The 18,155-nt window shown below is 42.4% G+C and overlaps 1 protein-coding gene across 6 annotated transcripts in view; it reads right to left on the bottom strand.

Moving 5' to 3' along the window:
- Usp40 (ubiquitin specific peptidase 40) overlaps positions 1 to 18,155 on the bottom strand; it is an 80,717-nt gene that overhangs the window by 4,207 nt on the left and 58,355 nt on the right. For 3 of the 6 annotated variants that reach the window (XM_075951291.1, XM_075951293.1, XM_075951294.1), the window contains 10 exons: positions 17,042 to 17,095; positions 16,134 to 16,222; positions 15,261 to 15,347; positions 13,188 to 13,224; positions 10,753 to 10,817; positions 8,837 to 8,911; positions 5,149 to 5,272; positions 3,288 to 3,382; positions 1,468 to 1,586; positions 737 to 802 (listed from right to left, as the gene is read on the bottom strand). In XM_075951291.1, coding sequence (XP_075807406.1) covers positions 737 to 802; positions 1,468 to 1,586; positions 3,288 to 3,382; positions 5,149 to 5,272; positions 8,837 to 8,911; positions 10,753 to 10,817; positions 13,188 to 13,224; positions 15,261 to 15,347; positions 16,134 to 16,222; positions 17,042 to 17,095 — 811 coding nt within the window. Of the gene's footprint in view, positions 1 to 53; positions 265 to 736; positions 803 to 1,467; positions 1,587 to 3,152; positions 3,193 to 3,287; positions 3,383 to 5,148; positions 5,273 to 8,836; positions 8,912 to 10,752; positions 10,818 to 13,187; positions 13,225 to 15,260; positions 15,348 to 16,133; positions 16,223 to 17,041; positions 17,096 to 18,155 lie in introns of those variants that run through there. The other 3 variants (XM_075951290.1, XR_012908163.1, XM_075951295.1) reach the window with 3 other exon arrangements.

Below are 18,155 nucleotides of genomic sequence, written 5' to 3'. Positions count from 1 at the left end.
TAAGACTTAGATTCAAAGTATTCATCCAATTGGTCCCTAATCTCCCTTTCTACAAGTGTGCTCTTATAAAGACACTGGGGTTAAGGAAGGGTCAGGCCCGGATGGAATTGAAATGGGGAAAAGGAAGAGAGTACTCACTAATAATCATAAAGGTCATCTAAACATTTCCTCATGTGCAAAAAGCACAAAATGCTTTGAGTACAGATGATTTTGGGGTACTTCTTTTGTGTATAATTACTATAGATACTATTGTGGATCTTGGGGCTGCAGCAATGAAAAAATGAACACTCTCTCATAGCACTTATATAATAGACCAGGAGACAGACACCAGCAAGTACATCACTCAGCACACAGTGTGTCAACAGGGCAGAGTGACCGGACCCACTATAAATCACATGCCCTGGGGAGGGCTATGGGTGTGCAGCTCTTAATGTCTCAGATATGCAGCTCCTTGGGTATGACAGAAAAAAGCACCGCTGTTACTACCAGAAAGCCACACAGATCTCTACAACATAATCTAGGTTTTGTTTGTTTGTTTTTTTTTTTTTTTTGAGGCAGGTTCTTGTTACATTGCCTAGGCTGGCATTGACCCTGTGGTATTCCTGCTTCAGCCACACCAGTCACAGCTGGAGTTGCTGGACTATGCAGAAGCAGTGGGAGCACACATTTCTCATCAGGCTCTTACATTTTCAGGGAAACTGCCACCCTGTGAAAGGTGTGCAACGGGCTTCCTTACCCCAGGTCTTCCTCTTTTTGAAGAAGCTCTAAGCAGAGTTCTGCTCTCCGGCCCAGTCTGTACTCCCTGAGAATTGAAACAGAGCAACTGAGTAGTCACTGGGTTTTCTCCAAGCCCCAGGCCCCAATTCTAAACCTTTTCCTTAACAAAGGGGTGCCTTCTGAGTGCTGCATTCAGAAAAGGAGAACACCTAGAACACTGCTGCGGCTGTTTCTCAGGCCCTGGATCATTCCTCACTATACATGGGGGCCCAGCACTATTAAGATGGTCAGATGACAATGAAACCTTCCTCTGGCTACAGGTGGTTGGGTTGCTTTTTGGTTGATAATTGGAGGGACATGAAAGAATATGTTAGGGCTGCTCATGCTAAAGGAAACTAAAGTCAAATGCCCTAAACATTCCCACTAGGGTTCTGGATGTAGAGCAGCTGGTCACATGTGTGAGCCCTGAATATCAAAGAGCTCTAATTCCTGAGTCACTCGGAAATCCTTTAAGTTAAGATCTTGTAGTCTCTAGAGCACAAAGAAAATGCACAATTCTATGTCTGATCTTAGTATGGAGGCTGATTTTGTCCCAGAGTTAACTTGGGACAAGAAGCTTATCCAATACAAGTTCCTAGGGATGGGTTTTCTGGGAAAATCTGACTCATGGGACAGCTTCCCTCATGGGCCCTTCTTGCTCTCTAGCCCCCACAGGGACAGCAGGAGGACCAGGAATCCACTGAGACTCACTTGAGCTGCCGCCAGCCAGTGCGCAAGAGCCTGCTGGGGCGCTTGTTCTCCACTGTCCAGACCCTAAGCAGGGCTGTGGACTGGACTGCAAGCTTTGAGACAGAGGGCAAGGCCATGGCCTAAAAAAGAAACAGACATTTTGCCTGACTTTAAAAGCATTCCAGAGCATCTGACTGAAACACTACATGACTCTAAGGTACAAGCACCTCAGTGTTGGAATGTCAATACATTTATCAAAAACCACAGAAGAGTCTAGTGTGGTAGGACATGCCCACAATCACAGCACTTGGGAGGTGGAGGCAGGAGGATGAGTTTAAGGTCATCCTTAGCTATGTGTTTGTATTCTAGGCCAGTCTGAGATAGATATATTCTGTCTAAAAAATCCAAAATATTACAGAAATATCTCTGTCTTAAATGAAGTATATCCTGGTACTTTTATATTCCTTTCACTGAAACAGACCAGAAAAATGAGCTATTTCTAAATCCAAACTTAAAAAAACTATATTTAAAATTTGAGACATGCTCCTTCTTTGCAGCCAAGTTTGGATAATCCTACCTAGCTTCTTATGTACTGTAATTATAGGTGTGTACCAGCAAGCATGGCTGAAATTTTTTGTTGTTATTGTTTGTTGTTTTGAGAAAAGGTCTCTCTATGTAGTCCTGGCTGTCCTGGCATTCATTATGTAGGTCTCTCTGTGTATTCCTGGCCTTGAACTCACTGAGATTCACCCGCCTCTGCCTCCCAAGTGCTGGAATTAAAGATATGTGCCATTACATTCAAACTGAAAAACTTCTTAATTATGTTTTTACAAAGCCACTTAAGAATCAGTTCTACATGGGTGTAACTCATACACGCAGAGCCTGCTTGAGTAAAGCCAAGTCCTCTTCAGCTTTCATCTACATGAACACAGTCTGCAAACACATCTGCTCTTTGGTGACAGGACTTTTGGTTTTGAAATATTTAAAAGACTTTGGCTTCAACAGGAGGGCCCAAACTGCGTGCTCTAATTCCAAAAGGGCGGGAACCTTTAAGCACCTTTTACCTGGGGGATGAAGCAGTCATTGAGCATTGGTTTTTTTTTTTTTTTTGGCCAAAAAATGGCCATCTTTTATCTTTCAACTGAGTACCAGGAATAAAAAGGTCTTCCCATTTGTTTTCACGGGAATGGAGCCACTGCCTTTCTCAAGGAGGGTTATTTCATTCGCTGGGGACACAAAAGATGCCCACTGCAGGTCATACTAGGTACTGTGTCTGTCCCTTTAGTAGTGGAAGCATTCTAACAGCACAAGATGCTGTCCCATCACTGTGTGCTGTAACATCATCCAGCCTTCCCATCTGCACGGTTAGAATGTGACATACAAGACAACAGATGTCCAGGTTAGCATCCTAACACAGTCAGTGCTCAGCTGACCAAGGGAAACCCATACAACACAGCTTGGAACTAATGACAAGTGGATCACAATGTACAAACAATATAAATGAAGAACTAAAGGAAATGCTTTATAGATGATTCAAGAAGCCATGTTTCCTAAAAAGTCCAAATGAACATAAGCCACAGGCCCCTGAGGACAGATCCAAACACAAGCACAGCATGCCTGTGAGAATTGGGTGAGTGGAAACCATCAGGGCAATGGCACCAACAGATATCAGAAGTGTCAAACATGGGCTGCCTGCTGATACTTACCCCTGACCATGGCATATAACACATGCCATATCAGGACAGACTGTAATTGGGGGAAGAGGAAATAGAAGAATATATTAATATTTTCTGGGAAGAAGCCATATCAACACCAAAGAATGCTTCAGGAAGGGGCCTGACCTTTGACTTCAGTTCCACCAATGTGGCCTCTTCTGAGATCTTCACATCACCCAAGTAGAGGAGGGAAACGTCTGCAGGCTCGGGGACAGGAGCACCTTCGAAAGGACAGAGATGAATGTTTGGGAAGAACCTAACCTTACTTCATGTTTCTCTGCCATGTTCTCAGACTGAAAACAGGCTCACCAGAGCATTGTCTGAACCTCTGACCCGAGCCCTTTGTATCTGCTCATGACTTTACTGTTAGCCATTCAGCAGCCAGGGAGTGTGATGGCTTACACTTTATGCTATCTCCCTGTGGCTGCTTCCCCCCATCCCTCCCTGCCTCACAGAAGACTGCTGGTCAGATTCGCTATGCTCTTTTTCTTTCTTAGAACACTTAACTAAACTTTTAATTTTTCTGTGTATTTCCCCATATTTAAGAGCAGGATTTTCAAGAAGAGGCAGGCAGTCATGGTTTTAGTCTACCAGTGTCTGATGTGGCAGACTCTATACAGTAAAACCTCAGTAAATATTCATGGAATGAGCAAATCTTTTTTTTAAATATTTATTTATTTATTTATTTATTTATTATGTATGCAATATTCTTTCTGTGTGTGTGCCTGAAGGCCAGAAGAGGGCACCAGACCTCATTACAGATGGTTGTGAGCCACCATGTGGTTGCTGGGAATTGAACTCTGGAAGAGCAGGCAATGCTCTTAACCACTGAGCCATCTCTCCAGCCCGGAATGAGCAAATCTTAACAAGAGGATCTGTGCAGCAAACCAAAAGACAGTGCCTGGGTGGTGAGCACACAAATGCGGTATTTGGAGGCAAGCATAGAAAGATCACTGATGTCTGGGTCACTGATCTGTTGTCTGGGCCAGTAAGGGATACACAGCAAGATCCTGTCTCAAAAAACCATAAACATGGTGGCCAGTGAAGTGGCGCAACAGATCAAAGTCTTTCTCTGTGAAAGACTGGTGACCTGAGTCAAGTTCCTAAATCCATGAAAAGTAGAAAGAGGGAACCAACTCCACAAAGGTGTCCTACAACTTCCACATATGCCCCAAGAACACACACACACGATAAGATAGGGGAACATGTCAACACACAAAAGATATTATGGGGGAACATGTCAAATATTCTTTCATGGAAAACCATGTAAACTCTAGTAACTAAAATTTAAGTTCAGGATATCCACACTCATTTTTATTTTAATTTTATTAATTATATTTCTTTGGAGGAAGAGACCTGGTCAGTTGTTCTCATCAACTTAGAACATAAAACCCAATATGGACAAGTTCAATAGAATTGCCACATATGGGCTGCCCATGCTTCAGCATTGCCAAGGCATAAATTTCATTTTTTCATATTTCTTCGATTACTGTGGAGTACCCTACTAACACATACTAAGAAACTGCAGGTTGATTCTACATAATTAAATGAGGAAGTTCTCTTCCTAAATGGGTTTTGGTAAGTTTTTTGGCTGGCCTTGAGCTCTTAATCTTCCTGCTTCAGTTTCATTAGAAGGGGGAGAAGTGCATTCTACCACTACCAGCTTACTAGTGGTTCTTAATGTCCCCCAAATACGTATATTTAAAAGTATATATACATTATATATATGTACACACATGTACACATACATATATGTGTGTGTATTTTATGTGTATGGGTGTTTTGCCTACAAGCTGTCTGTGCACCATGTGCATGCAGGTCTGAGGAGGGAAGAAAAGGGTATCAGATGCTCTGGAGAGGAGTTACAGATATGTGGGTGTTGGGAACTGAATTCAGGTCCTTTGGAAGAGCAACAGGTGCTCTAACTGTTGAAGTACTGGCATTTTGGATGTGAGTCCCGCAGTTGGTTCTACAGCACTGTTCTTACCTTGGGTGGGAGCAGCTCCCCAGTTGCTGTCTTGAGAAGAGGCACAATTGGAGTGGTCCCAACTCTCGCAGTGTCCTGACAGCCTTGCAGGCTGGTACCACCAGATGGGTACCTTCAAGAAACCCTGAAGAACAGTGTTTTAAGATTGAGTCTGGCCGGGCGGTGGTGGCGCACGTCTTTAATCCCAGCACTTGGGAGGCAGAGGCAGGCGGATCTCTGTGAGTTCGAGGCCAGCCTGGTCTACAAGAGCTAGTTCCAGGACAGGCTCCAAAGCTACAGAGAAACCCTGTCTCGAAAACCCCCCCCCCAAAAAAAACAAACCAAAAACAAAAAAGATTGAGTCTGCACTCTTACCTCTAGAGAGCTATAGACAGTTGTGAGCTGCCTGCTTTTGTATTGGGGACCGAACTTGGGTCCTTTGGAAAAGCAGTACATGTTGGTGCTGAGCCATCTCTCCAGCCCTCACATGTACATTTCTACAGTGTTTTCTGAGAAGAGACTGGCTAAATAAATTACAGGTCTAGGGATGTAGTTCAGTGGTAGAGTGAGAGACTAGCTAGCATAGGCAAGGGCCTCCCTTCTATCCCCAGCACACACAATATAAGTACCTCCACAGTGGACTACCATGTAGTTACTAACAGAATGAGAAACTTCATATGATTGCTACAACACATACTTAGAGTGAAATTCAAACGAAAAAACTAGGTAAAAGTCAGGCAAGAGGGTTCATGACTGTAATCCCACCACTTGGGAAGCTGAAACAAAAGACTGCCATGAATTCAAAGTTGGCATGGGCTACATACAAAATATGGTATATAACATATAATCATTTGTGTAAATGAAAAAATATACACATGCATGTACATGTATACCGTATACATATAGAACACATAACTTGAATGTACATGCACCAAAATGTAACCTCTGGAGTCTACAGAAAAAATTGGATGCCTACATGGAGGACCGCGATGGTGAGGGTGGGTAAGAGGAAACCTTCCAATATTTCCTGGCCCAATATTTTAGGTATTTGGAATTTTATATCATATATCTATTCAAACATTAACTTTAAAGATCACTGTACAAAGTAAATCAGACTCTATGAAATTATGAAAGAGAAAAAAGCAGGTCTGATATGTGATCCTCAAGACATGGTTAAGCACATGAGTTTAAAATAATGAAAAGATATTCCACACTTTCTCCATCCATTCTTCCATTGAAGGGCATCTAGGTTGTCTCTAGGTTCTGGCTATTACAAATAATACTGTTATGAACATAGTTGAACAAATGCTCTTGTCATATGATAGTGCATCTCTTGGGTATATTCCCAGGAGTGGTATTGCTGGGTCCAGGGGTAGGTTGATCCCAAATTTCCTGAGAAACCGAAACACTGATTTCCAAAGTGGTTGCACAAGATTGCATTCCCACCAGCAATGGATGAGTGTACCCCTTCCTCCACAGCCTCTCCAGCAAAGGCTATCATTGGAGTTTTTTATTTTAGCCATTTTGACAGGTGTAAGATGATATCTCAAAGTTGTTTTGATTTGCATTTCCCTGATCGCTAAGGAGGTTGAGCATGACCTTAAGTGTCTTTTGGCCATTTGAACTTCCTCTGCTGAGAATTCTCTGTTCAGTTCAGTGCACCATTTTTTAATTGGGTTAATTAGCATTTTAAAGTCTAGTTTCCTGAGTTCTCTATATATTTTGGAGATCAGACCTTTGTCTGTTGCGGGGTTGGTGAAGATCTTCTCCCAGTCAGTAGGTTGCCTTTTTGTCTTGGTGACAGTGTCCTTTGCTTTACAGAAGCTTCTCAGTTTTAGTAGGTCCCATTTATTCAATGAGGCCCTTAATGTCTGTGCTGTTGGGGTTACACATAGGAAGCGATCTCCTGTGCCCATCTGTTGTAGGGTACTTCCCACTTTCTCTTCTATCAGGTTCAATGTGTTCTGACTGATAGTGAGGTCTTTAATCCATTTGGACTTGAGTTTTGTGCATGGTGATAGATATGGGTCTATTTTCATTCTTCTACACATTAGAGTACTACGCTGCGGTAAAAAACAATGACTTCTCGAATTTTGCATGCAAATGGATGGAAATAGAAAACACTATCCTGAGTGAGGTAACCCAGACCCAAAAAGATGAATATGAGATGTACTCACTCATAATTGGTTTCTAGCCATAAATAAGGGTCATGGAGTCTACAATTGGTGATCCTAAAGAAGCTAAGTAAGAAGGTGAACCAAAGGAAAAACATATAGTTATCCTCTTGGCTATGGGAAGTAGACAAAATTGTCGGGGAGAAAATTGGGATCTTGGGGGTGGGGTGGGATGGGGGTAAGGGAGATGGGGAGAGAAAAGGGAGAAGGGGAGGATGGGGGGAATTTGGGGGAAAAGGAGGATTGGGATAAAGGAAGGTCGGATAGGGGAGCATGGAAGCACAATTCTTAGTTAAGGGAGCCACCTTAGGGTTGGCAAGAGACTTGAACCTAGAGTGGCTCCCAGGAGCCCAAGCCGAGGTCCCCAGTTAGTTCCTTGGGCAGCTGATAGGGAACCTAAAATGACCCTATCCTATAGCAATACTGACGAATATCTTGCATATCATCATAGAACCTTCATCTGGTGATGGATGGAGATAGAGACAGAGACCCACACTGGAGCACTGGACTGAGCTCCCAAGGTCCCAATGAGGAGCACAAGGAGGGAGAACATGAGCAAAGAAGTCGGGACCACGAGGGGTGCACTCACCCACTGAGACAGTGGAGCTGATCTATTGGGAGCTCACCAAGGCCAGCTGGACTGTGACTGAAAAAGCATGGGATAAAACTGAACTCTCTGAACATGGCGAACAATGAAGGCTGATGAGAAGCCAAGGACAATGGCACGGGGTTTTGGTCCTACGTAATGTGCTGGCTTTGTGGGAGCCTAGCCAGTTAGGATGTTCACCTTCCTAGATATGGATGGAGAGGGGAGGACCTAGGACTTACCACAGGGCAGGGAACCCTGACTGCTCTTTGGACTGGAGAGGGAGAGGGAGAGGAGTGGGAGGAGGGGGAGAGGAGTGGGGGGAGGGGGAGAAGGGTGGGAGGAGGGGGAGGGAAATGGGAGGCTGGGAGGAGGTGGAAAGTTGTTTTTTTTTCTCCTTTTCTCAATAAAAAAAAATAATGAAAAGATGTGCTGCTTCCGTGGACAGCGCAAAGGACGCACACCCTCGTTAACTCATAGCTTATAAATATGCATGCCTTGAACTCCCCTTTCCCCTCCTCTCCTTTTTCTTCTTCTTTTGAGACAGGATCTCACTGTCCTCCTGGTTCACCCTCACTGGACCATAATGCTTGGTCACAGTACGTTCTTCTTAGAAGAATACACAGGAAAATGGGGCAAAGACATGGGTGTGACTCCTGCTTTCCACTTCCGAGCTTTATTTATCATCTGACTCAGCTTTCTATGCTGTCTGCATTTTCTAATAAATAAATGTCATTTATCTGAATATTGGAATTTGGACATTTTATTTTACACGTAGCTATTTTCATTTTATTTAGAGGTTAAGAAGGAAATCAGACTGATTGGTAAGATTTTGGCAAAATTGTCTATGTCTTTATGACTGCCTATATTTCCTCATTTCCCCATCATTATAGTAATCAGAAAACAGTAACCACTGCTTACAAAATGCTATTTAGAAACAATATCTTACCGGAGGAGGAAGTTTTCCTTCAGTTAGAAGTAAAGTATCCCCAGAACATATCATGAGCTCCTTCAGTGTTGCATCCTGGGAACATAGAAATTCTTTTTGTCACTTAACAACTTCTGAAAGGGACAAAGAGACCACTGGATCTTTAAAAGTGTCATGCTTCTATCACCTACTCAGAAGTAAACAGTGGAGCAGACACTGAGGACAAAGGAGATAAAACAGACTATAAACTGTGGGTATGAACCAGAAGGACCATGAAAGATCTGAGGAAAGAGAATGATTTGTGGAATGTGAACTATAAGTGATTGTGGGAAAGGGTTGGATTTGGAAAACTAGAGGAAATAAGAGGAAGAAGTTTTCTATGAAAAAAAAAAGAACAAAGGCAAAGTCAGGGCTGACAACAGTGGCCTATTTGGGTTAAGAGCTGAGAGATGGCAAGGAGTGGACAGCACCAAGTGACAAGCAGCTGGAGTGACGAATAGGAGTAGACATTGCCTGAGGTGTGAGACAGAAACAGAGCCTCAAAGATGGTTTGCTCACTGTGTATGATGCGGTAGGGAATACCTGCTGGGCCAGGGAAACTGTTGAAGTAATTTAGTTAAGAGGAAAGAAAAGCTTCAAGTGGCAGTCTGGTGGTGAAAGGGGGCAAGGAGAGAGTAAAAAGGCCAGCAGGCTTTGAAGGCCAGGACTAAATCTGAGAAAACGAGAGACAGTATGAAGACAAGGACGGAGAAGAGATCGTACAGCTTGGAAGGGGGCTGCTTTGAGGCAATGCATTTGCTTTGAGATAAACTGTTTGATACAGACTTGGGAACTGATTATGAAGAAAATATCCAGGCATAATGGTAAATGCCTGCAATCCCAGCACTTGGGGGGCAGAGACAGGAGGATGGAAGCTTGAGGCCAGACTGGGGTAGGTAGTAATACACTGTCTGGAAAAACAACAATAGTAAAGTGAAGAGGCTACCTAATTTTAAACCTCAGGATTCTCTGGGGCCTGCTTCTTCTGTTGTCCAACTCCTCCAAGACTCAATAGCAGGTTCAGTGGACTTTACAAACCGGTAAAGGGTGCCCCAGTGGAAGCCCCAATACGCTTGCTTAAAAATGTTTTACTGTAAAACTACTACGGATCCCTAGACAGTGGGAAGGCATGCAGAGGGACTGTGCCAACCACAAGACAGAAGGAAGGCTGGCAGAGGGATAGCACGGACCACAGCTATCTAAGATGTCACAGAGTTCATTTGGCCACCTGCTAAGATAAGAATGTGGGTGAGGAGGTCTGGTGCAATTTAAGACCAACAAATGGACTAATTGGATTCCAAATATGTAGACATAATCCTTCCTGCTGCTGGACCATGTAACTGGCTGGTAGGGGCATTTATTTACAGAGAAAGTATGAAATTAAAGTATTTTGGGAGATGGAATTTCTGAGTGTCTTCAAAGGCTTTGCTACATCCACATGCCATTTGCTCTCTGAAGCTCTTTGCTTTCTGCGAACTACTCTTCAGGCATTCCTGTCCATCAGAGGGATTTATCACTCATGTCAGAAATGCTTCTGCTTAGCCCAGACTTGTCATTTATCACAAAACCAGTTGGAAAAAGTGAACATAGACAGACACATTCATGGACTCTTTTTTGTATTCTAAAGAATAAAAGAGGGAATTGTGTATGAAATATGAAATAAACCTAACCATTTTTTAAGAGCAAAATTAGAAAATGATGGGCTGGCAAGACAGCTCCGTGTGGTAAAGGAGCTGCCGCTCAAGCCAGGTAAACTTAGACCCCACATGAAGGTGGAGTGAGAGAAGATGTCCTTTGGCTTCTACAGCCTGCTCTAGTACATACGGCATGTCCCAGCCCCCATCACATAGGCAATATAGAAATAAAGTATTTTTTAAAACGCAGAGAAAGGATCTTACCTCTTCACATAAGGGCTCCCCAGCTTCATAGCACCAATCCATTTTCCGCAAGTGCCACATCTCTCCTAGGAGGGAATTAGCACCAAGAGTAGAATTCTAGAGAAGCTTTAAGAAGGGCGCGCAGGAATGTCCTTCTAGGGAAAACAGGCAGCAGTGTGACCTCGTCCAGTGACAGGATCATTTGTATTGAGAATTATGTCTTCCACAATATGAAAAACAGTAAGTTGTTTCTTTAACTTCAGTTTGCTTTTCTCCCAGCAAGAACTTGTGAGTCAAAACTACATACTTCCTGGGAATGTAGCCCAGGAGTGATACTTAGCTGCCAAGTGCAAGCTCCTGGGGCCACCCACACTGCACGGTTGGGCACAAAGTGAACTAGAAAGAACACTCGGCATAGAGTGCTTGTTGCTGAGCTACAGTGTTTACTCTGTACCTTTGCAACTTAATGCACACATGTAGGCTACATCGTATCAGTGCCTCCCTTAGTATAGAATCTCTTCTGAAATCCTGGAGAAGTTGAATCTGATTCTGCTGTTGCACATGGGAATTTTCTAAGGTGCACAGGAAGTTATCCCCATCTACTTAGCAGTTAATCTAATGAAAACAGTACTTCCTGAAAGGCATGTTGAAGAAGTGGATGTGGGTATTTACAAATGTTAAATACACTTTGACCTGCGTTCTCTTTCTCAGTAGACCAGTTACACTAGTGAAATGACAGTTTCTTTTTAAAAAATCATTTCTTTTCTGTGGGGAAAATATTGAATGGGGAAGTCAAAAACCCTGGTTATTAAAAGAATAGCAATGGGGCTGGAGAGATGGCTCAACAATTAAGAGCACTAGCTGCTCTCCCAGAGGTCCTGAGTTCAATTCCGAGCACCCACATGGTGGTTCACTATCATCTGTAATGAGATCTGGTGCCCTCTTCTGGCCTGCAGGCGTATATGCAGGCAGAACACTGCATAATAAATAAACAAATCTTTAAAAAAATAAAATAATAGTAATGTTGATAAGTAAATATACTGACCAGGCAAAGGAATAGTCACTTGAAGGTAAATAAGAGCCCATGTTTGACTCTCTACATACCCTTTTTTTTTTTTGTAAGAACCTGGTTAGCTATTAGCACTGGTTTAACCACAGTTAAGATTTGTCAACTAACTTCTTCTTCCTTTCCTCTTTTTAGGGTGGGTAGGGGCAGGAGGGTAGGGGATCAAATCAAGGGCTTTGAACACGCTAGGGAAGTACTCTACCACTGAGATGCATCATCAGGTCTTGCTTTGAGACAAGGTTTTGCTATGTTGCCTAGAAGTTTTGTTTGCTTTTTGAGACAGGGACTCTTTACATATCCTTGCTGGCCTGGAACTCACAGAGATCCATCTGCCTATGCTTCCAGTACTGGGGTTAAAGGCGTGTGCCATGGTGCCCAGGGGCTTACAAGTTTTGATTTTCCTGCTCTGCCTTCAAATGCTGGGAATATAGAGATGGGGGGGGCACCCTGGGCCCTTAAACTAATTTAAAAAAATTAATCTAAATATCTTTAAAAAAAACCATTAATGAGCTTGGCAATGGTGGCGCACGCCTCTAATTCCAGCATTCGGGAGGTAGAGGCAGGTGGAGCTCTGAGTTCCAGGACAGCCAGGGCTATATGGGAAAACCCTGTCTCGGGGAAAAAAAAAATTCACTAATGAGTTACAAGCAAACACCATCTCTTCACTGCACTGCACAATGACAAGAAGCTGGGTTCTCAAAACAGAGAAATGCTCCCCAATGAATGTCTAGGAATTATCTTCTAGCTTTTTGAAGCCTCTTTGAAGCTTCCTCATGCCAAACTGGAGACTAGGTGGAGATCCTTATGCTGTAGCACTGCTGCTGAGGATAAACAAATGCCTTGCATTGAGAGTAGATTAACTTCCCTCCCAAGACAGCCAGGACTTCTGCCTATAGAGAAGCCTGAGGCCAGGAGAGCACTCCAAAGAGCAGCAGGGTACCTGCCAAGCTTACTGATACTTTGAATTTTCTTCTACTTACTATTTTCTTCATTTGTATTATATTTTCTAATTTGTAACACAAAATATTGAAATAAACATGGTACAATTAAATTTTGAATTACTGTGATTTTTAAAAACATCAGTAAAAGACCTGCCTGGACAGTCCCGGTGGTAGAAACCTTAGCTTTCTCTCTCCTTCAGCTTTGCTCAACCTAATGTTAATCATCTTCACTGAGCACTAATCTGCCACTACTTTTAGTATGCGAATAAGAACCAGGAGAATTTGGTATGTACTAACAAAATTTAAGCTGTTGCTTTTTCCTCACACTCTGTAAAATATTTTTTTACAGCTCCCACAGAAGGAAGGAAGCTTGAGAATTCATCATGAAGCTTTTAGACAACTGTTTTAGAGTATGCGGATAAGATTATATTATCAGGGGAATCACTCACCTTGCTGACCTGACTTCTCCAGCATTATCTTTAAACACTGTAAAAAAGAAATAATTACCTTCAATGTTAGTTTTCTGTTTCTGATTTACATAGTATGAGGAGAAACCTGGATTCTGAGCCCAGGACTCAAAGTCTGATTCTATACTTTGTTGTTCTTGGATAAAAACACAGAATTTCGGTGATTTGCAAGTTAGCTCTCCTCTAGGAGTTAAGGCCAATCCAGATGGGGAAATAGTTTCTGCCACTTGCAACCAGGACTTTAGAGTTCTGTTCACAACACTAGGCCTATTAGGTGGTGTGCACTTGTAATTCTAACCACTAAGGGTTAAGAAACCAGCAATGCAGACCAAACCAGACATTGAATTCACTGACTTCTTAAAAGGACAGACAGGGTACACATGACCAAGTTTTGGGTACACAACCGCTTAGGAATCCTACAAAGAGAGATCAGCCTGAACTAACACCCAGGAAATTCCACACAAACTCACAGGAAAGAACTACAGAGGCCATGATCTCACAGCACAATGTAAAACATCAGACACTTGCTGAAGATTAAAGAAAACAAAAGCATAATTAATAACACCCAACTTCCGGGCTGGAGAGATGGCTCAGTGGTTAAGAGCATTGCCTGCTCTTCCAAAGGTCCTGAGTTCAATTCCCAGCAACCACATGGAGGCTCACAACCATCTGTAATAAGGTCTGGTGCCCTCTTCTGGCCTACAGACATACACACAGAATATTGTATACATAATAAATAAATAAATATTAAAAAAAAATAACACCCAACTTCCTAAGGAAAAACACTCCTAAACCAAATTTATTCAAAAGATCAAAGTTTGGGTGACATTACCTAAGAGAAAGAGAAGCGAAATGCAGCTTTGCATTGTCAGCGACTCGAGTTCCAGTTTAAGAAGGAAAGTGGAACACATGTCTGATCTTTTTGGTCCCTAGCATTCTACTACAGGCCAGGCAACCAGTTATTTTCTTGTAGAGCCTGCATTATGTGAGCATGTGGACTCCATGTATTATATAGGTAGTAGGTTCCTGCAGTGTAACCCTGCCTAGCCTGGCCCTCACTATGTAGCCCAGGCTGCCTCAGACTTGCAATACTTCTGCTTCAGCCTCCTGAGTGTCTGGATTAGAGTACGCCTTGTTTAATTTTTTTCCTCTTCAAACACCTTTCTAAATTTTTGTAAGTTTCCTTCCATAGAACTTTAGTTATTCTCCCTGAAGTTCAACTGTCCCACTCTGACAAGCGAACCTCAGGCTCTACAGCAGCTCCACTGTCTTTTGTGAAGACATGCTGCAGCTTGTCATAGAGCTTCCTGACCTACACGAGAACCAGCCCTTACTCCAGAATGTTCTGGTTCTTCCTTCTAGAACCAAGTAGCTAAGTCTAGCAGCTATCCCCTGAATGCTGGGGCTTCTTGCTGAGGCCAAGATGCTCAGGGATTGTAAACTGTGACAGGGAATGAAACAAGAAATATATGTTTTAACAGAAAACAGATGCAGTCTGCTCAGACTTTTCTAGTTCAAACACAGGAGTGTAGGCTTACTGAAAATCTTTATTCTTAATAAAACCAATACAATTATTCATTTGTTTTTCAACACACATAAACATATAAAAACACTCAACCCTGCTGTGTGATTTTTTAATGTATTTTAAGTAGAAAATGTATCAAAATGTTAATAGTAGTGGGTTAGGAGACAGTAAAGGATTTTAGTATTTTTCTTTTAAATCCATTTCTTGCTGTTTTGAAACAGGGTTTTCTGTCACGCAGGCTTGAACTCCTATGTAGATGAAGATGCTTCTTCCACCTTCTAAGTGCTGGGATTGCAGGTGTGTGCCACCCTGTCTGCATAGCTCAAATGTCTATAGTATTATCGATAATCAGAAAAGTAAAAAGTGACAGTAACAATCTTATTTAAAGTCCCAGCTGGTTCACCAGTCTTCTGAATCGCCTCTAACGAGCACAAACAAATCCCGGAAGTATACTGTGTAAGCCCTCAGCTCATGACTTCCAGAACCTGGCACAGGATACCATGATCTCCAAGCCCACAGTAATTACTCACATCTTTCACTGAGAGCGTTTCTTCTACTATGACTTCCATCTCTGCCCCGGGATGAATGTCAGTCCCCAGAGCAAAAAACAGGAACAGCTATGAGCAAGACAGAAGTGAGAAAATAATTTCCCATGAATAGAAATATTCTACAAGTCTATTATTTATTTCCCAAAAAGTAAAGCCAAATGTCCACGGAGCATTAATAAAAATCTCAGTGGTGGGAGAACAGTGCTTGCCTAGCATTCTTAAGGTCCTGGGTTTAACACAACACTGTAAAAACATGCAGGTTCTGAAAGCAAAAATAAATGCTACTTATGAGCAGTGGACTCCTAACAAATGTCCCTACCATTTTAATCTACCTCACTTGTCACTGTCATGCCTGCTAGCATTCCAAGGAATGCAGACTGAAGGGCAGTGGTTGGGAAAGTCATAAGATGGATCCAGGAGTCACAGGGAACAAGATCAAAGTCCACGGCCTTGATTCAGGTAGTAATGGAGCAATGGTAATAATAACTTCTTATCTAGGCAGTTTCTGGCAAGGGGTCCACTTTGTGGGATGTTGAAGAGGATGAGGGTGAGGGAAACTGGTACACAACTATCACATTCCTGCAAAACTCCCTTACGCCCAGTATTTATAACATATACTTGTTCAAACTGGTGGCCACTCAACCTTACACAGTCCCCTCAACTATAAAGGAACCTCAGAAATATGCTTTGGAATAGTATTTTTTGTTTCAAAAGGAAATTATATATGTAGTCTAATAATATAAAAATTTAAGGAAATTTAAAGTAACTTTTTACAGAAAAACAACATTCCTGGAGCATTAAATGTAACTTTCGAGCAAGGGCAGACTCTCTTCTGCTGAGCTTTATTTACTGTACCTGAGAGGAAGTCGGTGCTTTTCCCAGACACAGTCCCAAGGAACTCCCCATTTCCACCTCTGCTTCCTCCAAAGTACAAGCATCTGGTACTATGAGGAAAATTGATAACCAAGTGACTATTTTGAATTCCTATCTCTCTTAGCAAAATGACATTATTTTCTTTAAAAAGCCAAGAGGGTCAAGGCTGCCAAGAGGATCAAGGCTGGGCTGTAGCTCAGTAGAAGAGTCTGTACTTATCCCGGGGAAGGCCCTTGGTTCCATCCAGCACCCCCACACCATTATTAGATTTTTATACACACTCTAAAGAATAGAATATTGGGAGAAAAAGGTGAGTTGTGCTTCATGTGAAAGTATCACATGTACAGTAGTTATGTCTAATTTCCACATTTCTACAGCACTCTTATTATCTTGGACCACAATATTAAGAAACATGATTCATACTTAACATAACTTGGCCAAAGACTTGTTTATAGGCATTAAAAATGTGCACAATGGACTGGCTTCATCCGCATTTAAAGCTGTGACAACTGAGCGCCACCAGTCATTAGATTCGTCTGAGACTGAATCAGGTCTGACGACAAGGCGGGTCAGAAAAGTGAGAAGCAAGGACTCTAGTCAAAACTGGTGTCACAATGGAGTAAACGCGCAAAGATTAAGACGTCAAGTAATGAAGATCCTTAGATTATACTGTGACTACACCAAGGACTGGGACATCTGAAAGAGTTTTTACTTAGGAAAACAGAAACGGTGTAAGGCTTTCTGTAATGGCTATGATATCTGGATGGGAATATGTCCATAAGTCAGTTTCCCAAAGATAACTTAGGAATGTGAGGTATCGACACCATTGTTTACTGTCACACGTGTTCTGCATGACAACTTGCTGGTCTTTGAAAGCTGCCAAGATTTACCTGGACAAAGAAGCTTCCCGTTTCTATCAATGGGCCTCAAACAGCTGTTCTCAGCTGCGAATGAAAAAAAGGTGGTTTACTACTAAACAAAGAGCTCTAAAGCAATGTTTTACTACATTAATTACAAGAAGTACAATAGGCTAACCCCCGGTCCTCAAAAAGCAAAACTTTGGATGAATATAGTGGCTTTATAATATGTCTGTAATCTCAGGGTTCACTCAGGAGGTCAAGGAAGAAGGGTCATGGATTCAAGGCCAGCTTTGGTTACACAATGAGATGCTGTCTCAAAACAAAACAAAACAGATCTCTCCACCCCCCCCCCCAAAAAAAAAGCCTCATATGTGGTTAGCCTTCGCAGTCATACAGGACTATATAAATACTAAATAAATGGTTCAGTGAGAAAATTACAACTAGCCAATGACTTTAGCATGTTTTCCCCCAACATTAAAAATTCTAAGGTTTTTAATTCTAATATATATATTAGGAAAAGAAACACAGTAAAATGACGAATATACATTTATAACACTAGAAACGGCTAAGCATTTCTGCCCTGCAGAATGCACTGATCTAAAGCAGGGTGTGGTGGTACACACCCTACTATAAGAATTTGGGAGAAAGAGGCAGGAGGGACAACTGCTGAAAACCTGAAGCCAGCCTATAGATAGTGAATTCCAGGCCCACCAGGGCTACAGAGTGAGACCTTGTCTCCAAAACAAAACCCGGAAAACAGGCCCAGAATGTGGACAAGAGCTGCTGTCCCCTCGGGGGCAGCTGGTGGTGGGGCAGGAGCAGTTTTCCTGCTCCTTGGCAAATGCTCGGACTTCAGAGTTGAGCTCTGCTCCTAGGATTATTTCTATGTTTAATGTCAGGAAATAACTCTGAGAGCTCTTTCAATGTGAAGTCTTTCTCCAACATCATTTCCTCTGGGATATTTTTGCACTTTTGTCACAACTACCATCCTCACATAGTGACGTCACTAAGTTTACTTTCACAAGTTCCATTGCTGCATGTCTGGAGCCTTTAGTGACAGCTATGTCACTATTCTTGTGGAGAGCAGCTGCTTCTATATGGTGACTTCAGTTTCTTGGGGTGCTTTCTTTCATGATCAATTCTT

The sequence above is a fragment of the Microtus pennsylvanicus genome, chromosome 17 (genome assembly GCF_037038515.1).
Source record: "Microtus pennsylvanicus isolate mMicPen1 chromosome 17, mMicPen1.hap1, whole genome shotgun sequence".
Classification (NCBI taxonomy): Eukaryota; Metazoa; Chordata; class Mammalia; order Rodentia; family Cricetidae; genus Microtus; species Microtus pennsylvanicus.
The sequence above is the reverse complement of the archived record's forward strand: the minus strand, read 5'-3'. Positions and strand labels throughout refer to the sequence as shown.